At 32.2% G+C, this 21,908-nt stretch overlaps 4 protein-coding genes across 5 annotated transcripts in view; 1 reads left to right on the top strand and 3 right to left on the bottom strand.

The window, feature by feature from the left end:
- The window catches only part of LOC139487492 (leucine-rich repeat serine/threonine-protein kinase 1-like), a 203,550-nt gene that overhangs the window by 60,371 nt on the left and 121,271 nt on the right, over window positions 1-21,908 (bottom strand). The window lies entirely within an intron of this gene.
- Window positions 943-12,013, top strand: LOC139487493 (chitinase-3-like protein 1). 2 transcript variants are annotated; one of them, XM_071272342.1, is made up of 10 exons: window positions 943-1,061; window positions 1,600-1,656; window positions 2,516-2,695; window positions 3,419-3,681; window positions 3,920-4,044; window positions 5,282-5,390; window positions 5,756-5,941; window positions 6,441-6,563; window positions 7,323-8,175; window positions 11,494-12,013. In XM_071272342.1, the coding sequence occupies exons 2-10, from the start codon at window positions 1,611-1,613 to the stop codon at window positions 11,664-11,666; spliced, it is 2,058 nt and encodes a 685-aa protein (XP_071128443.1). In that variant the 5' UTR covers window positions 943-1,061; window positions 1,600-1,610; the 3' UTR covers window positions 11,667-12,013. The 2 variants fall into 2 exon arrangements, with proteins under 2 accessions (XP_071128443.1, XP_071128442.1); XM_071272341.1 differs by having other exon boundaries at window positions 1,041-1,070.
- Window positions 14,459-19,120, bottom strand: LOC139487501 (acidic mammalian chitinase-like). The gene is made up of 6 exons (XM_071272354.1): window positions 18,994-19,120; window positions 18,410-18,524; window positions 17,177-17,363; window positions 16,332-16,454; window positions 15,124-15,309; window positions 14,459-14,545 (listed from the first exon to the last, which is right to left on the bottom strand). The coding sequence occupies exons 3-5, from the start codon at window positions 17,306-17,308 to the stop codon at window positions 15,133-15,135; spliced, it is 432 nt and encodes a 143-aa protein (XP_071128455.1). The 5' UTR covers window positions 17,309-17,363; window positions 18,410-18,524; window positions 18,994-19,120; the 3' UTR covers window positions 14,459-14,545; window positions 15,124-15,132.
- On the bottom strand, window positions 19,388-21,638 carry LOC139489389 (acidic mammalian chitinase-like). The gene is made up of 3 exons (XM_071275702.1): window positions 21,632-21,638; window positions 20,728-20,907; window positions 19,388-19,608 (listed from the first exon to the last, which is right to left on the bottom strand). The coding sequence occupies exons 1-3, from the start codon at window positions 21,636-21,638 to the stop codon at window positions 19,388-19,390; spliced, it is 408 nt and encodes a 135-aa protein (XP_071131803.1).

Genomic DNA, 21,908 nt, shown 5'->3' with positions numbered 1-21,908 from the left:
CACGAATATTCCCCACGAAGATGGCATTGAGGCATACAAAGAAGAATGAGATTTTTGCCCAAAACAATCTCCTCCCATTGACTTTCTGGTTACAATGCTCACGTTGGTACTGAAGAAATACAACTTCACATTAATTTGATGGATACTTTTAACACATATAAATGACACTGCTATTGGTACCAAACTTACTCTATCGTAGGCTTACGTATTTATGGGTAAATTTAAAAAATACATTTATAACTCATGCCAACACCATACACCATCCGAAATTCGAAATCACCTTGCTACTTCTTTTTCCTACAGTTGACATGATATAAACAGACCTAAATTCTATATGATTGGTTGTATGTGTCACATCTAAACTTACGGGCTCGATAAACAACATTAATATAAAAATTATAATGAAATATCCCAATTTGTAAAAAGTTGTTTAAGGGTACAGTCAAAATTCTGAACGAAAATTTGAATTTATAATTAAAAGGATTTTTACATTCTTGGTATCTTTTCAAAGAAGAAAATGACATTTTCATTGATATGGCAAACATTTTTAAAAACTCAAATTTTACAAGAAAATCTTACTACTCTTGCTACCGATTTAGCAAGTATGTTATGTGAATATTTCATATTTATAATTTTTTTTAACTATTTTTATGTTCATATGGAGTTGACGAAAAGAATGTTGAACCGAATGACCACGTTTAAATTAAGGATATAGATCAAATTTCTTGAATTTGTGTATAGTTTGATTGAAACTTAAAATTTAACAGTCATTTAACTTTAAATGTTGGTTGTGCAACGCAGTTCAGGAAAATAATTATGCAATTATCTGTGGTCACAGTTGCAGGTAAATTACTTCCTATTTAAAACATTGATTTAATTTAGACTTTACCATTGTTAAACATTTATAATAAGACTAAGGAATGGGTTCAAATTGCTAACCTTGAACGGATCAATGAAATATCTAACAAGCAGTATACATTCTATACCGATTCTTTGTAATACTTTAGTAATATCTTCAGTAATATCTATCTGTCTTTTATGTACAGTTTTCAACTAACACGGTAACATGGGTAAGGCCTTCCTCCAAACAAGAAATGTGTCTTATAATTTAAGTGCAAAATATTAACATTTAATAATTTAGGTAAAGTAACTGATTATTTTGATAACACTCTTTCGATTATTATTTATGAATTATTCTTAAATAACTAAACATTTTGTATCTAAGTTTACACATGGCGTTTCACAAGTTCGTCATATTTTCTGTATGATTCGTGGGTGGATGGTTGATAGAACACCCACAATTCTTTTTAAGTTTACTATATATATATATGATAAGATGACTGCAGAATCATAATCCTCACCGCTGATTATTATCTTATCATATTCCGTAAACAAATATCAAAATTGCATATTTATACCAGGTTAGCGATTCAGGCTCTTAGTAGCCTCTTGTTTCATTGATAATTTGGGTTGTTCTTTAATGAAGAAAAATACACATGTATTAACCAATATAGTGAGTGAAATGAGAGAGAAAGAGAGAGAGAGAGAATTGAATTAAATTATTTGCGGGTAGAATTTCATTGAAATATACATTTTCAGACAGCGTTGCTATGATTCGGACCGGTGTTTGTTTGATACTATGCTTACACTGTGAAGGTAAGTCTGTAACTTATATAGCCGGTAAGTAGGATATATGTTATTCGCTACTCAAAACAAATATGATATATACTGTACATGCACAAATGTAATTGCCTTCTATAGACACAGAGGAGCTTTCGCCAAATCTATATGTGGTGTTGCCCCACTAAGGATTGATACTGGGAGATATGCACATATAGTTTTATAATACAGAGTGTGTTATACATATGATGGTTTTATTAAAGACAAATTTCATGTTTTATTAAATTTCCTCTTTTTGACGATTTAGGAAACCATTCATGTTACGTTGCTGAAACATTTAATAAAATTTAGATACCTGACAACCAAACTTTATATTTTTATTCTCAGATGTAAAAATGATACGTGTGTGTACGAAAACCTGTTATTCAATGTTAAGAAGACCTCCACATTTTAGTACTTTATTTCATATTGTTTAATGTAACGTATCTTATATTCATATCAATAGTATCTCATAACTCTGTTTAGAAGGTTTTCATTTCATGTAGTATTGTTTTACAATTTGTAAATACCGATTGTACTTGTTGAAGGATGATACTTTAATAATATAATATTAAATTGAAGTGCACAACCGTCTTGAAATAACTGAATATACTTTGCTCGAAGTCAAAACAATTTACTTACATAAGGGTATGAGTAAAAGAGGGAAAATATATGGAATAAACGTGATCCGACAATGAAAAGTGACGTTTTGGTTAACTAATCTAAATTGATATCAGAACGGTAAAGCAATTTTATCTATAGTGCTGAAGTTTGACAATGTGTAAAATCAATGTAAAAAAGTAAAATAACAAATATTACCTATAATATCAATGTAATAACTTGAATCCTTTTACAGTTATTTCTAGTTACAAAAGAGTCTGCTTCTTCACGAACTGGTCACAATATCGAACCGGTATTGGAAAATATACGGCGGATAAAATTGATCCATTTTTATGTACCCATGTAATATATGCATTTGCCAAAGTGTCCGGAAATACTATCCAGTCATATGAAGAGAATGACATCACCAAATCCAGTAAGTTAAAACTGATTGTACCACTGTTACTGCCAGTGCTGTTTTTTCTTATTTCTTTATAGAGAACAAGAAATGAAATTGTAAAAGAAAGACACAAAATGAACGAATAATTCAATGAAAGCATTAACGGTTGAGTCAATGTTGTTGGTCCTTATCAGTTTTGGAGACAAAGTTTTGATCAATCATCAGTCGTCTATTGTTGATTTGTGTTTGAACAGCACAGCTTCAGTTGCTACTGTATTGGTTGATGGATAGCGACTCTGTCACAAATTTTAACTCTCTTAGGAAAAGTTTGCCTATCTGTTATCATGACATTTTATTCTGACTCCGAGCCGACCAGTGTGCTCTTACTCCTATACATACTGCTTTCCTTTTGGCGTAGATAAGTTGTGTACATATTTTAAGTTTTTAGGTTGAGGACGATTACTTAGGTTTGCTCAAAAGCAAAGAAAAATTTCAAAAGAGAAAATTACAGAGAACAAAACACTAAAATAACAATTAAAGTCTGAGTACTGTGAGGTTTATTCTTTAATAATCAAAATTTGCGATGAAAAGTTTAACTATAAACTCAGTGTTTCTGACTGCGTTTAACTTTTTGCTTGTAAAAGTATAAAAGTATATATAAAATGTTTTTTATATTCTACTTTACCCTTTTGTGCTTTAGAAAAATCACTGCAAAAATGTGCATAAAACAAAGATTACTTTTGTATACTCTTTTTTAAGGTAAAGGTCAGTATGAAATGGCTAATGAACTCAAATTAATAAATCCGGAATTAAAAGTTCTCTTAGCTATTGGCGGATGGAATCATGGAAGCGGACCATTTTCTACATTGGTGTCCAACCAGTTAAATATGGACGCATTCGCACAGAACTCATTGAATTATCTCAGAACACATGGTTTTGACGGCCTTGACATTGACTGGGAGTATCCTGGTAGTAGAGGTAGCCCCCCAGAGGACAAATATAGATTTACAACATTGGTAAAAGTAAGTGACACATTATTCTAATTGATTGTAAATAAAATTATGAATAAATAAGGTGTTCCCTCATACTTAAATGAGGTATTTTTCATAAGCAACTCAAGAGCCACCAAGAGCTTGACATAAGACCTTCAACAATAGATACATCGCAATATAACAAACTCCAAATGATCTAAATGGATTTAACTTAGTATTTTAAAGGATAGCTGTATAACATGACTTAAAAGCTGTGTCTTTTTTGCAGACATTACGTTCAAAGTATGACAATGAAGAGTTAACATCCGGGCGGTCACGACTGTTATTAACAGCTGCTGTTTCAGCAGGCAGGGGAACAGTAGAATCTGCATATGAAATCGACAAAATATCACTGTAAGTTACCAACTTAGTTATGCTGTTATAAAATAAGGCGATACATAAGTTATCGAGGAGGGGAAGGGGGTACCCTCAAAAGATGAAAACAACGGATAATAGAAAATAATATATATGTAGGATCCACTTTACTTGTAACTGTTAAACTTTGTATTGACAAATAAATATACACTTTACTTTTATATATCACAATGTTTGTTTTAAAAAATTATTCTGACTAAGTAGTATCTGAAATTCTGTCTTTCCTTGACAACATAGACTAAATGGGATAAACTTTCTAAGACAGCACTGCATCAACATTGCGTATACATACTTTACTACTCCAAATTGAAAAATCAGTCCTATGGTTGACATATATATTCTAATTCAATCGAAGTTCGCTATACATTGACATACGCAGAGAGCAGACAATACTGAGTTTTCCAAAATTTACCCAAAGAAATTTACAGAAATATTAACAGCCATAACTGTCCATTCCTAGATTAAGATATTTTTCAGATATACACGAAAAACTCTTCACAAAAATTTTAGACAAAAGGGACGATTTTTCTGTTCCCTATTGTTAATTTTCCTTTTTCTAGAACGGTGATGTTCCTTTGGCACCGTCTCACGGTGTTTATTTATCTCAACTCGTTCGTAATGTCAGTCTCAGCAGTGGAGTTTGGATTTCAATGAGCGAAATCTATATATTACTGGTAAACTATTCAGGGATTTCGTAACCACAAATTACTTGAAGCCTAAACTAAATCTTTCCATAGATACATCGATTTGGTTTGGAATTTTGTTTATAATTTATTTCAAACGGAATTGCACATCATAAATTTTACGGGATCTTTAAAGGCCGACTTTATGGTATAGTTTCTTCTCATTTTTGAAGGCCTTACGGTTGCCTATAATTTCTTGCATCAATTTTTGAACTTTGGTTAGAAGTTGTCTCATTTGCAATCAACGTCTCCGTATTTTTATAAAAAAATAAATTAAATAAGATAGTACGTAATCTGTAAATCAATGGTTTCTACAAATAAACCTATTTACCTATTATATTCAGGAAATGAAACTTATAATCTCTTTATTGGCCTTGATGTTTTTAAAGTATTGTCAAGTTTTGGTCTAAAACAGTATCGTTTTTTAAAAAGAAAACCAAAGCGTCTGTTTAGAACAGTAATAACTATTTCGAAATAAGTATTCATATAAACGTTCAAATGATTTTTTATAAATGTTTATTTTTTTTCTTCAGATATTTGGATTTTATAAACCTAATGACATACGATTTTGTTGAAGTTTATAACACAGTAACGAGTCATCACAGTCCATATAATGACTCGGCAGTTTTTGGCTTCAACGTTGTAAGTGTGGATAAAACTATCAGATGATCTTATTTCCAGTAGATGTTAACATGTTGTTCTAAAATTGTACTTTTACCCCACTCTCCCATGTAAGACCCAACATTTTTTATTCTACCATTTTTCTGTATATGCCTTTAACAAACCAGAAGCATGAAGTGTATACTGTTGTTGGATTATCTTTTGCTTTTGGTTTAGTTATCAACCTAAATAAAGACGTTGATTTTCTGTTATCAATTGGCATTGGTACACTTTAATGTTGCAATTTGGTTTTTTAGTAACATCGAAATGTTGATAACTTCTATATCCATGCAAACATACACCTTCTATCCTGATTTACACGCTTTACAAAAATGTACTTATTGCAGGATTATGCAGTTAAAATGTGGTTAGATGGAGGAGCACCGAAAGAAAAACTGATCATGGGGTTTCCTACATACGGAAGGTCTTTCACATTGAGTAATACCATGAACACAGGGTTAGGTGCGCCATCTATTGGTCGTGGTACAGCTGGACCTTATACCAGAGAGAGCAGTGTGTTGGCTTATTATGAGGTAAGATTTTGCATGCAGTAATACCAAAAGTTACCGTAACTAACGAATCATGCTTATGATTGCCAATGGTTTGGCAATATTGATCATCACGTCTTAAGGTCTTGATCATCCTGTTTGGGTTTACGCTTTCCTCTCAAAGCTTGATCATGAAAAGTGCGTAATAGTGTTTTACGTTTATTATAGAACAGATAAAAGCACCAAAACAATAGAGTGGTGAACAGATGAGCTTTTAGCCTGAGTCAGTTGAAATCTCAAGATTTTAGTGAAATGGAATTATTTCTCTACTGGAATATCAAAACCAAAATATACCATTTCGGACATTCCATTAAAAAAAACCTTCTACTATTATTAAAATTGAACCCTGAAGTTCACTATATCAAAGTTATCTAAAACAAATCACACCATCCTAAGTGGTAATGGAAAACAAAACATGAAAAGACAGTATATTCAGTGAAGATAATGAAATTGTAAAAATGTCAGTTTTTTTTTTATTACTAAGATATGTTCAAAAATCCAAACAGAGAACTGGACAGAGGTGTGGCTTGACAAACAACAAGTACCATATGCCTATCATGGAAACCAGTGGGTTGGATTTGATGATCTTAGAAGTATTGAAATAAAGGTTACAGCTTAAATTAAGATCATCAAAATGTGTAATATCTTTTACAATATATAGGATTAGTGTTACGAAATGATATTCATGAATAACTAATATTACTATTGGAACATTCAAAGCATATCTTGACTGTGATGTTTAATTCATGTTGGAAATCTTGGACTGCCGTCAGTATTTATCGTTTTTATAACCTTTTAACTACAGTTGCTTTACTATGTATTTTACTATTATATCAGTTTAAATTCTAACAATCTTAAACGCATATGTCTTGTCAAACAATCCGGCCATATATGTCAAACAATCCGGCCATATATGTTCTGTTTATCGTTTATTATTCAACGACTTTCTTATATATAAAAAGTATAAACAAAAATACCTTGAAGGTAAATTTTAAAATTAAAAATTCGTAAAACCTGACAAAGCCAAATGCTCTAAAGGCAACAATTTGAACAATAGTATACCACTGTTCAAATCGATTAAACGAAAACAAATCCAGGTCACAAACCAAAAAACCGAGAGAAACACATCAACTTTAAGCAGAAACAACTAAACAACAAAACACTGAACTGCTACAGAAACAAACGTCAATAAACACAAAAACAGACTACTTGATAACAACTGCCATATTCCTGACTTGGTGCAGGACACATTAAGAAAATAATGGTGGATTGAACCTGGTTTTATGGCTAGCCAAACCGCCCGCTATTATGAAAATGTATAAAAAAATATTGTATTAAATAAGGTATTGGTTATATGTATTTACAGGTAAACTACATAATAGCAAACGATTTAGGAGGGGCTATGGTATGGGCTATTGATCTTGATGATTTTAATGGCATCTGTGGAAATGGTGCCTACCCATTGACCAGTAAAATGAAAAATATGTTCAACGCTTCTTCTCATGAATATATTTCAACACCAATATCATCAACTGCAGATATAACTACTCTTAAAACTTCTGATGACACTCTTACAGAAACCATATATACATCTACAGAAAGTTTTTTCAATGACATATTCTCAACTAAAGATACTACAACAACTCCAGTATCTAGTAAAAGTGATAAATCAACCAGTCATTCAACTCAAGATATTATCTTAACGAGAGAATCAACAACTCATGCTATCCCTACTGATAGCCATACTCAAATACAAACTGATCAAACAACAAGCTATACGTCTGATACAGATATGGAGTCAACAGACAAATCAATAAAGCAATCCAGTGAAATGCAAAATACATCGACAGAAAGGCTGAATTCACCAGCCTCAGAATTAACCACACAGTCGGAACAATTTGATTGGACAGATAAAACATCGACAGAGAGGCTAAATTCAACAGTCTCAGAACTAACCACACAGTCGGAACAATTTGATTGGACAGATAAAACATCGACAGAAGTATCGTCATCTGCCACAGAATTGTTGAGAACATTTAATGACTCTTTATTACCAACAGTTATAACTGATACGTCAACTGTTGATACAACAGAACCAGTCCCGACGACATTAGGATCAATCTCGTTGACAGAAACAGACCATACAGAAGTTACATTATCACCAAGTTCCACAACAACATCAAAGTTAAATGTTCCAGATTCACAAGAATATTCCAGAGGTATTTATACATCATTAAGATAAAATAAGATAGTTGTTGTGTAAATCAATTTTAAACACACACAAGAGAGTAATGTCTATTGCAAGTCAGGAATATGACAGTTGTCTTCCATTAATTGGTTAATGAAGTCTAACATTTGTTTTATATGGACTTCCCTCTATTTTTAGAGGGACTTAAAGGGAGGTATCTGCACGGACGAACGTGAAATGAAATTTCCATTTCACGATGAACGAGCAATTAAAAATGTCTTGTACGTTGATCAGTTACCGATTTCACGAAACACGACGAATAACGAACCTTTTCACGGCTGCACGTGAAATAAAAATGGCAAAACACGTTGCACGAAAATAACCCGTTATCACCGTCTTTTAAGTTTACTTTGGATTTTGTTTTTTAATTTTTGTCATACATTTTTGTTGTACATGTGTCTTTCTCCATCCGAAGCATACCACACTTTTTGAACGTATCAAAACTAAATAAATCATTTATTTGAATTTTAGAATGGAGGGCAATAATATCAATTTGAAATTAGTAAAAAAGTGTGGACACTCCTGCTAACACACAAAAGTCAAACAACATTTCAAATCATAAACAAAGATAGAAGAAACCAAAAGGAAAATGATATACAAGCTTTTGAAAATTGTTCAGAAGTTGAGACAGTAAAACCGTTCAACAAACTTCGTGAAAATCACCCCAGGCCTATGAAACTCGCGATTCTAATAAACTAATAGTCCTTTGATGTAACCCTGCCTGAGTTTTAATTTAAAGATTTACCTTATTTCAATCCTTTCGGAAGAAAGTTCGTATACGTAACATAGTATACATGTCTATTTCAGACCCATGATTTTTTATCATGAATGCAATGAATTGTTTTTAATTTATTTTCCATTGATTGATTAATTCACGAGAACATTTATCATTTATGTTTATAATGATCTTCGACAAGATCTTTTTTCTGAATCTCTTAAAATTGTGGAGTATTTTAATAATTTTACAGATTGTCAGAAAATGGTATTTTTTTATTTCGGAATCAAGATATTATAAGATTATGTGCAAAAACCTGTAATTTTATTCTGAAAAGACGCCGAGAAGTTTTATATTGTAAATAATACACGGCTGGTAATCTACACACGCAGAACATTTGGTTCTGCAATGAAAACCGTGAGAGGATTTTCCGGTTGTGCTTGAGTGGAGTAATTGTCACCACTTCAAAAGGTATGTACATTTCTAAATCTCAATTTTCTTATTCAACTGATCAAAATATTAAAAATCAGAGAATGCTATGCTGTGGTGAATACTTTAACGAAGAAATACATATATCATTTACTGTTGTACGTAGAGTTGAACTCTTACAAAATCAGTTGCCCCACGAGAAATCGCCTAAAAAAGTGACATTTTAATTTTAAAATGGTTCTATTTACAGACCTACAAGTTCAAATTTAGTTTTTTTTAGGGCAATGGGTATGAATGTTGTTTTTGGCGGCGTGTACGCTGTCCGGTGTTGATAGACGTCTTAATAATTCAAAAAACTACATTTTTTCATTAAGTCATGCGTGAGGGGATCGGTTCTGATTGAGGACATCGTGAATGCGTGAGGGGAAGTACAGAAATATTTTTTAATCTTTGGCTTTGTGACTTTTGTTGACTCAATAAATTTGATCAATGCTGATTAAAAATCATCACAGATTTGTCCTTATACTTTAACAGATGTAAACTGATCACTGATTCAATGAAATCAAACTATTTAAAATTGTTTGCTCAAATTCAGAAAATGCCATTATTCAAAGGTAAAAGGAAAAGAGGACTAAAATTGACTCTCTACAAAAAGCCATGGAGATAAAAGTTATCCCCGCCCTCGACGCGAACTAAACCCTGTGGGAGTAGTCCTGTCGTCAAATATACGTCACAGAGATCACCACATATATTAAAGAAAAGTATATCGCCGATCAAAACTTCAACACTTATATATATTAGACGTAATCCGTTCACCCAAAATCACGAAATTTCCGAAACAAAAAGGGCAGATATACAGAATTTATTATTCACGAACATCGATGTAAGCCAAGATAATCTCGAGGAAGACCATAAGGAAGAGCATGTATTAGACAACGAAGAAGACATAGAAGAAGTCACAGAAGAAGACCACGTAGTAGACCACGAGAAAGACCACATGGAAGACATTGAGGAAGAACATAAAGTTTTTCAAAGTGCTTTAGATAAACTCTCAGACGTAGGGAAAAGGGAAACATTTTTGATTTTTTTTTTCATTAGTGGACGTTTTCCTTTAAAACAACATTGCATTCGACCTGTTTTTGGACATTGTTGAGTGGTTTGAAAAGGACGAATCAAGACGAATGAGATACTCCCCAACATCTCTGCAGTATTTTTGGTTATCGTTGACAACATTTTTTGTTTTTATTCTTCGTGAAACATATTATTAAACCCTAGGTTCCAACAATTTATTTCAATATCAATCTCAGTGATTTTTTTAGCACACATTATGTGTTTTTTCATGAACAATGTAACCTTATTTAGGTAAGTTTCAACGACTCATAGCTTGAATATAAAGATATGATTTGTACTTCCCCTCACGCATTCACGATGTACTCAATCAGAACCGATCCCCTCACGCATGACTTAATGAAAAAAATGTAGTTTTTTGAATTATTAAGACGTCTATCAACACCGGACAGCGTACACGCCGCCAAAAACAACATTCATACCCATTGCCCTAAAAAAAACTAAATTTGAACTTGTAGGTCTGTAAATAGAACCATTTTAAAATTAAAATGTCACTTTTTAGGCGATTTCTCGTGGGGCAACTGATTATGTAAGAGTTCAACTCTACGTACAACAGTAAATGATACATGTATTTCTTCGTTAAAGTATTCACCACAGCATAGCATTCTCTGATTTTCAATATTTTGATCAGTTGAATAAGAAAATTGAGATTTAGAAATGTACATACCTTTTGAAGCGGTGACAATTACTCCACTCAAGCACAACCGGAAAATCCTCTCACGGTTTTCATTGCAGAACCAAATGTTCTGCGTGTGTAGATTACCAGCCGTGTAATAGTAGAATAATTATGTTGTATACTTTTACCTTTCATGTTTGATATTTATAATGTACGTACATATTGTTTTAGTTGTAATCGTCTCTCATAAATATGTAAAGATTGGCTTATGTATACAAAATGTATCTTTTATAAATGTATTGTGTAATTTTATACATAAGGAGAGATGTAAATAAAATATTAAATTGAATTGATATAACAAACTTAAAAAAAACTGTATTTGATTTTTTTTTTTATTTCAGATTTAGTAAAAGATTTGGACAACAAATATATTATTTTTGTTTTGGCAGGGATGCTGTTTTTATCTTTGCTAGTTAATATCGTTCAATGTTTGCGTTCGCGAAAAGAAGACGGCGACGAGAACTGTTCTTGTATCCGAAAACACAAACAGACTTTACATCTGACTAAGTTATGACCAAAGATATTCATACGATGTATTTGATTAGGGATTTTCCATTTTGAATTTTCCTCGGAGTTTAGTATTTTTGTGATTTTCTTTTTTCAGTATCATCTGGATCAATTCTATAAATAATCTTCATTAAACTATAGTTGATTTACAGCTGCATTTTGGGAGATTTTATGTTTAGTATTAGACGCAGTGGACATATTGACTGTTGAATAAACGGAAAATAGAAGGAACACGTCTTCGTTAGTCCTCCCATAGCTCTGACATCGCTTATAGATGTCGTTATACAATAACAATGTCAATGTACAGATGAATAATTTTCTAAATGATTTAATTAAACAGTTTGGATATTATAACTTCTGGGTTTTTTTTCTGTTTCCATCTTATTAAACATTATTTATCTTAATTAGTTATCAAAGGTACCAGGATTATAATTTAGTACGCGTCTACATAAGACTCATCGGTGACGCTCATATCAAAATATTTAAAAAGCCAAACAAGTGCAAGGTTGAAGATCATTGAGGATCAAAAATTTCTAAAAGTTGTGCCAAATACGACTAAGGTGATCTATGCCTGGGATAAGACAATCCTTAGTTTTTCAAAAAATTCATACCATTAACAAAATATTAAGGTCCGATTTATATCATGCTCTTAACGCAGGAGACATGAAGGCTTTATTTTCTTTTATAAAACAAGAACTCATAAATAAAGGCAACAGTAGTATACCGGTGTTCAAAAGTCATAAATCGATTGAGAAAAAATAAATCCGGGTTACCAACTAAAACTGAGGGAAAAACATAAACTATAAAAGGAAAACAAAGGAACAACAGGATCTTTGGAACGCAACAAAACAAACATCAACATACATAGACAAACATACAACATATTGCAACTAGAAATGGCTCACAAATCAATAGATAGAGGGTTGCGGCTCACAAGGAGGCTATTAGACCAAAAGTTCCAAATGGTGAAGTTCAAATCATTTCTTCGTAAATTTTACGCACGCCATCACGAGTTGGTTGGCCGTTATTGAATAACCTTTTCACACCTAATATCGGATATGTTCCTTAGGTCGTAATTGGTATTTCCTTCCCTTTTCCCGAATGTGACCTACCGAATTAGACTATTCATCGTTTTTTTAATAAATGAGCAAAACGACGGGTGAAACATGTAGATCAGGATCTGCTTACCCTTCCGGAGCACCTGAGATCACCCCCAGTTTTAGGTGTGGTTCGTATTGCTTAGTGTTTAGTTTTCTATGTTGTGTGTTGTTGTTCTATTATCTATATGTGTGTCTTTTTCTTTTTTAGCCATTTCGTTTCCAGTTTATTTTCGATCTATGAGTTTGAGTTTGACTGCCCTCAGGTATCTTTCGCCCCCTTTTAACTGACGTTCAAACCTCTAGGTTAGGATAAGGAAGAGAAAAGTTAAAAAAAAAAAAAAAACCAAAAAGCAATAATACTGAGGAAACTGAATAAAATCCAAAGAGAGCGAGACCTTGTGTCCCAACAGGATACCCGTCTTCTGATATACATGCACCACCCACCATGTGAAATCATACTCAATTACAAATGTTACAATCGAGAATAGGAAAAATAACAGCAGTGTAACATCAAAGATCAACAATAGTCTGATTTAATTATTTAGAATTGTTTATAGCTACTCATCAAGCCAACACATACTGCAAATCACATAACCAAACATTCCAGACTATTTACAACTTATTCAAAATATCGTATTATTCAATGACTTAAAGTTGAAACTATATTTGAAGAAGAAGAGACAATCCCGCCATATTTTCCCGACTTATAGAACACCTGTGGTTACACCCATATTTGCAAGGTTTTCGACGTAGCTTTAGCTTTAGTTTTGTATATTGATTCTTTAGTTTCAAATATCTGCCCTTTTGAGTAAGTAATTGTCTTATTACCATGGTGCTATGGTATTTTATTTTGTACTCTTGTATTTTTTGTTTGTTGCTTATCTGCTTTGTCTGAGCACAAAACCACGTGCATTCTGGCTTTGTATTGCAGTCACCAAAATCTTATTTATCAATTTATCAATTTATCAATTACAAACTAAGATTCGTCTTTGATTTATTCATTTATAGTATTTAGTATATACAATGTAGCGTCATATTCACGATATGTATCTTCCTCGTATTATTGACATCACGTCTACAATAAAGAAAAAAGTCAAATATAATTACTATTACAGCTATAGGATACCCGTCTTCTGATATACATGCACCACCCACCATGTGAAATCATACTCAATTACAAATGTTACAATCGAGAATAGGAAAAATAACAGCAGTGTAACATCAAAGATCAACAATAGTCTGATTTAATTATTTAGAATTGTTTATAGCTACTCATCAAGCCAACACATACTGCAAATCACATAACCAAACATTCCAGACTATTTACAACTTATTCAAAATATCGTATTATTCAATGACTTAAAGTTGAAACTATATTTGAAGAAGAAGAGACAATCCCGCCATATTTTCCCGACTTATAGAACACCTGTGGTTACACCCATATTTGCAAGGTTTTCGACGTAGCTTTAGCTTTAGTTTTGTATATTGATTCTTTAGTTTCAAATATCTGCCCTTTTGAGTAAGTAATTGTCTTATTACCATGGTGCTATGGTATTTTATTTTGTACTCTTGTATTTTTTGTTTGTTGCTTATCTGCTTTGTCTGAGCACAAAACCACGTGCATTCTGGCTTTGTATTGCAGTCACCAAAATCTTATTTATCAATTTATCAATTTATCAATTACAAACTAAGATTCGTCTTTGATTTATTCATTTATAGTATTTAGTATATACAATGTAGCGTCATATTCACGATATGTATCTTCCTCGTATTATTGACATCACGTCTACAATAAAGAAAAAAGTCAAATATAATTACTATTACAGCTATATATATTTGTATAACACTTAATGGTTTATAGTTATGTTCAATATAGTAATGTTCAAATTATAAAAGATACTATGCTTAAAAGATGTTTGAAAATATTTAAATGAAGAGAAAGAGTGATTAAAGTTTGAAAAACACATTGTCAAATAAAGGCAACAGTAGTATACAGGTGTTCAAAAGTCTTAAATCGATTGAGAAAAAACAAATCTGGGTTTAATAATATCACAAAACACTACGTGACAGAAAAACAGTACAAACATTAATAACAGAGAAACGCACACACAAATACCATAATAGTCGACACAACATGCAAACCGCGAATCAACAACGATATTCCATTAACAATACACACCACAGGATACCAAAAACAGTGACGTGTTCTATATTGAAATAGTTCCCAAAAAAGTGGTTTGGATAAACATGTAAAATACTTTATAAAACGAGTTACAAAAAGGCTTTTAATAACGCTATAGCAACCTATATTGGTGGACTTTTGATGTTTCACTGCTGTAAAACTTAAGATATACAGCTAATTACCTGATGATATTAACCAACAACTACAGGTAGTGCAGTCGGTACAAAATCAAGTCCAGGTTTACCACTGAAAACATCCTTCATTGTTATCAAAGGGTTTTTGCCTTGGCCACAAACGCCATGGAAATCATCTAAATCTAATGCCCACATCATACCTCCTCCTAAACCATTATCCATAATGTATTTTGTCTGTTAGGGAAAAAAAACATTATAAAGTTTAAATTTTAAGTTCTTCTTGTTAAACGACTATACTGGATAAAGTCTTCTAGAATATAACTGTCAGAATTTGATTACAGTTATTGGATTTTTAGTTTCTGTTCTAAGTAAAACAGTCTTAATTTGTTGAATTTATTAAGTCGTCTTTACACTAAATCCATTGAACGTTGAATGTGCACTGATTGATTTCCTCGTCTTAGTTTAAATAAAATGGAAATGGGGAATGTGTCAAAGAGACACCAACCCGACAAAAGAATAAAAAAACATGATTACATAATTACTTTATGCGTTGGTTTTTGCTTTGAACTCAATTTAAGTAACTGAGATAACACAGCGTATGTGCTAAGTGTATTTCGTATTTAAATCAATATTTTTTCCAGATTAAGGGAGGTTTTGGTGCCTGTTTTTCACTACATTCAGCCTGCTACTGTAATTCAGTAGTTGTCGTTTGTTGGTGTATATTATATTTGTTTTTAGCTGATTGTTTTATCAGATCGTTAGCTTTCCTTTTTGAATTGCAATACATTTTGGGACTTTTATAACTGGCTGTGCTATGCGGTTTCAGGTTTATTCATAGTTGAAGGTCGTACGATGACCTATATTTTCTAATTTCTACGTCATTTGGTATCTGTTGGAGATTTATCTCATTGGCAAACATACAAATGTTTGTACATATATATAAAACATATTCAACTGTCTAATTGATTGTATAAACTGCTTCTGCCAGAAACTTTCCCATTCTGATACCTGTTCTTAATACTGTTCATATGAAAGTCACTGACAGATGTGAATGATGACTATGACCAAGTTTGGTTCAAATTTTCCAAATATCGTTTTATCGTTAATGTAAAGGGAGTGTTCAAAAATGTATTTCAAACCTTCTGAGCCTTATTATCTTATATCAATTGCAATATTTAATAGAAAGTTAAGTAGTTATAATATTTATAATTATTGTTGGTATATAAAAGTTATCTTTTCCTGACATAAGTACTTACTTTAATGGCAATACTTTTCGGAGTTTCGAATGAGATCCACTGGTTATCATGATACGCGTAGGGTACTTTCTGTTCATCTAGCCAAATCTCTGTCCAATTCTGATACATAATGTCATAGCAGATCTAGTTGTCAAAGAATGATAATAAATAATTATTGATTGCATTTGAATATTGATTAGATTGAAAAAAATATCTGAAGTCATAATAAAATATCCATAAAATACTTTATCACCATAAGGCATTGATCCTTTATGTTGTAAGTAATACATTAAGAACCAATCGCACATTAGACCATACAAACCATTTCTCCCTACTGTAAAGATACAACAAAGATACATAAGCAAAACCAAGTTAACCGTGACACAGCAGGCATATAGATATAAGGATTAGCGTGAGCATTTCATAACATTGACATCAACGGAAATGTGGAAAAAAAATGTTAGAATTCATATGTAAATAAACTCACCATAGAAACCAGGATTGAAATTTGCATTTGCGCCAGACTCGCATTTAAAAAAAGTAAGAAAAAAACAACAAACAAAGTACGAAGTTTAAGAGCATTTCGGACAAAAAATTCCTAAACTTTTTGCAAAATACATTTAAGGTTATATATCACTTAGGTTAAAACGCCTTAGTATTTCATAAATGTCAAGTGTTATTTACTGTTAATTTAGAATTAAAACCATGTCGAGGATAAGTCATGTCAACACAGAAGTGCTGACTATTGGGCTGGTGATAAACCACCATAAATTAAGAATGAATTTACATGTAACCCGAGATAAAATACATGACAATGACAATGACAAAAAAAAAAATCTTTTATCTCTTTATCTTATCAAACTTACCTCATAGTATGACAAGAACCCCTTTTCTCTAGTGGTTGAACCCGCAGTACCCTGGCCGGAACTAGGCGCACCCAATCCTGTCTCAGATGTATTATTCAATATGAAAGACCTTCCATATGATGCCATACCCATTACAAGTTTCTCTTTTGGAGTGCCGCCATTTTAACCACATTTTAACAGCAAAATCCTTAAAACAAACAGTGTGATCATTAATACGTTGTGAAATCAGGTATAGCGTTTTAAATAAATGGAGCCATGAAAACACTGCAAACAATAGTAAAGCACATGCCGTATAGCAAGTAATATACGGATTGGACATGACAAAATAACAATTAAAATGAGAAAACCAAAAATCTGATTTATGAATAAACAATACAATATAATATAACAGACAGCAAACCATGTCTTCCACTTCAGGCTTCTGGTTTGAGAGAAGCAAACAAACAATTGGCAGTTAATAAATGTATCATTCTTTTTAGACTAAATATCAAATAGTATATGAGAAAAGAATGAACTTGAGCTTTCTAAACTGGATTGCAATATAATTCGTAACGTTGAACTGCTGATAATAATATTAATGTAAGGGCCAAAAAGCCAATATTCAATTATTTAACTATAGTGTTAAACGGACAACTTTTAATAATACGTTTAATCAAAGGTCCAAGAAGTAAACTTGCATCGTATATGCATTTTCGACCTCTATAGACAGCATTATCATATAAATTCGAATATAAAATCCGCTTTGTGATCCGGTTTACCAATAAACATGACATAACTATTATCATGGTTGAGAGTCAGAGTTGTATTTCTTTAACTTCTTAAACAACATTGATTAATTAGGTAAAAACTGTTTTGTACATGTTTGTATCAAGTCAGGAGTATAAATAAAGGCAACAGTAGTATACCGCTGTTCAAAAATCACAAATCGATTGAGAGGAAACAAATCCGGGTTACAAACTTAAACCGAGTGAAACATATCAACTATAAGAGGGAAAACACACTCAAGTGCAACAGGAATTAGGAGTATGACAGTTGTTTTCCATTCGTTTGATGTGTATGAGCTTTTGATTTTGCCATTTGATCAGGAATTTTCGGTTTTGAATTTTTGTTTCAGTTCATTATTTTACTTTGTACTATTTATTATTACTTTGTGTACTATTTATTATTACTCTGTACTATTTATTATTATTATGTATTATTTATTATTACTTTGTACTATTCATTATTGCTTACCACATTATTAGCCTCGTATGGAGTTAGTGATTTATAAAGTGGAGTATTACATTGTGTACCATTATAAAAATCACTATTCATATCAAACGCCATTAGATTTATAAAGTCCAAATTTCTGAAGAAGAAAAGAAAAGGATAAAGCAATTAGTATGTATGAAATTTAATTTTCTTTAGGAGATACACATTTGTGATCTGTATGTTGAAATAGATAACAATAAAATCCAATATGACCCAAAAGAAATGTCTTATATAATTTGCAAACTTTGAAATTCTGTTAATTTATATTACATCTTCGAAGAAAACGTTCTGAGTAAGACTAACTCGTGTGTTACCCTTTACAAGATATTTTGAAAATAAAATATGTGTAAACTAAAACCGTCTTCAATTGATAAATATAACCATTGCTTCAGGCTTATCCATAAAATATAGTTCAGTGTACGAATATGTTCTATCCATAATATACAATAGATAATATTGTCTTAAAATTGAAATACTAATTTATGAAGTGAAATTTTATTTCTTAATTGAACAGAAAATTACATGAATCTTCAACATAAATAATTAAAAACAAATTAGAACTTTACTCTGCTATTTTCCTGATTTCGTACGCACTCTCTATTTCCGGTTTACTGGCTGCCACAGCTGCTGTCAACAACAGACGAGAACTACCATTTCTTAAATCTTCATTGTCATATTTTGTTCTTAATGTCTGTCAAAAAATATTTTCTTTCATAAATGGAGATTGGTATAAGATAAAGCTTCTCACATTTACTTATTTGAAAGTCTGCTATCAATTTATTTTGAAACACAGAAATATGTTTAGTAGAATTAAGACTAAAATAATTAATCCTTTATTTCATTCTTCAAATTGAATTTTATACTTTTAAATATTGAACAGAAGATGCATTTTCTTTGTGCTTTATTTATAATTTGTACCTTAACTAGGGAAGTAAATCTCTCTTTGTCCTCAGGAGGGCTTCATCTGTTGGCAGGATATTCCCAATCTAAGTCAAGACCATCAAAACCGTTCTGTCTAAGGAATTTGATTGAATTTGTAGCAAATGCATCCATGTTTGATTGGTTAGCCACGATTCTTGTAAATGGTTTGGTACCATGATTCCACCCTCCAACAGCTAACAGCAGTTTTAAGTCAGGATTTTTACTTCTTACATCATGCATCATATCAAACTGACCTTGTCCTGAAATGGATATACAAATAAAATTGAGATGGAAATGGGGTATGTGTCAAAGAGGCAACAACCCGACCATAGAGCAGACAACAGCCGAAGGTCACCAATGGATCTTCAATGCAGCGAGAAACTCCCGCACCCAGAGGCGTCCTTCAGCTGGCCCCTAAATATATACAAGTTCAGTGATAATGGACGTCATACTAAACTCCGAATGTATGAATGTTAACCGTTTTCAACTGAATTTGTGTTCTAAAAGTTTTAAAACAAACTTAAACAAATAAATAAGAAAATGTTAATTGCTTGATTGACTTTGAGATAAACACTAGTTTCAACAAACGTGTTCTTTTAAAATAGAAAAAAAAACAACAACATTTAATTCTTTAAAAAGAATTAATGGACAAACAAAGCGTTTTACCGATCAAAACATTTCTATGTAATTTATATATAAATATATAATCAGTTAAATATGTTATATAAAAAAAGATGGATTTATTAAAAAAAAAAATCCAAACTGACTTCCGATATATAATCTTGTACATGTAAGTATGGATCATCATCAATAGCCAGTTAATGGGATACAAACACAAATACAAAGAACAAATATTTGTAACAATATACTTATCTCATTAAATAATGAAACTACCCAAATGCACGAATGGATTGTACCCTATGCAATTTTGAACCTACCCTATGCACCATTGAACCTACCCTATACGCCATTGAATTTACCATGTGCACCATTGAACCTATCCTTAGCGCCATTGAACCTACCCTGTGCACCATTGAACCTACCCTGTGCACCATTGAACCTACCCTATGCACCATTGAACCTACCCTATGCACCATTGAACCTACCCTATGCACCATTGAACCTACCATATGCACCATTGAACCTATCCTATGCACCATTGAACCTACCCTGTGCACCATTGAACCTACCCTGTGCACCATTGAACCTATCCTATGCACCATTGAACCTACCCTGTGCACCATTGAACCTATCCTATGCACCATTGAACCTACCCAATGCATTATTGAACCTATCCTATGCACTATTGAACCTACCCTATATACATATGGACTTACCCTATATATATATAGACTTACCCTATGACTATATAAACTTACCCCACACACTTATATCATTCCATTCATAAGGTTTGATGTAATTTGATTCCAACTTGGCAAATGCATAAATCACGTGCGTGCATAGAAACGGATCTACATTATTGGCCTTGTACTTTCCGATTCCACTACGATACTGGACCCAGTTTGTAAAGTAACAAACCCTTTTATAACTTGCAGCGCCTGAAAAAGTATGTATGTGTTTAAGTACAGCAATTTGTAGAGAAAATCTATAAAATATAAATAACAAAAACACATGTTCATATAAGGATATCTAGCCATTAGATTTTTATCAGAAAGCTATAACTCTACATTCTGAGAAAAATGTTAATTTATGAACATTTGAAAGAGAAGTTAAATGACAAAAAAACGAACTCCGAGGAAAATTAAAAAGTCCCTTTATTATCAAATGACAATATTAAAAGCTCAAACAAATCAATCGGGTGGAAAACAACATTCATACTCCTGACTTTGAAGGTGCATTTCGTAATGTAGAACATGGTGAATTAAACCTGGTTTTGTAGATTGTTCGATTTCTAACTTGCAATTCAGTCGCATAAAATCTCATTAGATTGGTAACATTGTATGAACAAAACAAACAGACATACCGTTTGAATGGTTTTACACTAGTAATTTTGGGGCCCTTTATAGCTTGTTGTTCGGTGTGAGCCAAGGCTCCGTGTTGAAGGTCGTACATTGACCTATAATGTGTACTTTTTTTGAATTGTTATTTGGATGGAGAGTTGTCTCATTGGCACTCACACCACATCTTCCTATATCTATATAATATGTAAAATTGTCAAAATTAGCTTACGGAAGTCAACATCATTTTATAATCTTAGTCACTATAAAAAACAAACAATTACGAAAAATGTTCTGTTGTTGGAACAGCTTAGCAAACTTTTACTCTCCATTTTGTTTTCTTTAAATGCAAAGCTGCTATTTATGATGTTGCTATAGGATTTAGCAAATTTTTGTTAATTGTTTCATTGCTTTTCGACTGAGTATTTAGTTTGTATTTCAATATGTAGTGATACGTGCGTCCCTGATGAATATTGTGTAAACGGAACGCCGAGTCTGAGGTACCTGATTATAACAAATGTATATCTTTTCATTACTTTTAGTAACCAATGGATAGAGTTCATTGCTGATGAGCGTTCCGACTAAGCGCACCGCCGACTTTG

This window comes from Mytilus edulis, chromosome 9, assembly GCF_963676685.1.
Source record: "Mytilus edulis chromosome 9, xbMytEdul2.2, whole genome shotgun sequence".
Classification (NCBI taxonomy): domain Eukaryota; kingdom Metazoa; phylum Mollusca; class Bivalvia; order Mytilida; family Mytilidae; genus Mytilus; species Mytilus edulis.
Note: the sequence above shows the minus strand (reverse complement) of the source record. Positions and strands in the feature narration are given on the sequence as shown.

What these genes read in the sequence shown, in the direction of transcription:
- LOC139487493 (XM_071272341.1), top strand. An exon ending in ACTATGCTTACACTGTGAAG is followed by an intron (nt 1,657 to 2,515) that starts GTAAGTCTGTAA and finishes ATCCTTTTACAG; the next exon opens with TTATTTCTAGTTACAAAAGA. An exon ending in GAAATCGACAAAATATCACT is followed by an intron (nt 4,045 to 5,281) that starts GTAAGTTACCAA and finishes TTTTTTCTTCAG; the next exon opens with ATATTTGGATTTTATAAACC.
- LOC139487501 (XM_071272354.1), bottom strand. Translation starts at nt 17,308, where the DNA reads ATGGGTATGGCATCATATGGAAGGTCTTTCATATTGAATAATACATCT. An exon ending in GGTTCTTGTCATACTATGAG is followed by an intron (nt 16,455 to 17,176) that starts GTAAGTTTGATA and finishes TTTGACAACTAG; the next exon opens with ATCTGCTATGACATTATGTA. An exon ending in CGAAAAGTATTGCCATTAAA is followed by an intron (nt 15,310 to 16,331) that starts GTAAGTACTTAT and finishes TTTCCCTAACAG; the next exon opens with ACAAAATACATTATGGATAA.
- LOC139489389 (XM_071275702.1), bottom strand. An exon ending in GAATGATATAAGTGTGTGGG is followed by an intron (nt 19,609 to 20,727) that starts GTAAGTTTATAT and finishes TATCCATTTCAG; the next exon opens with GACAAGGTCAGTTTGATATG.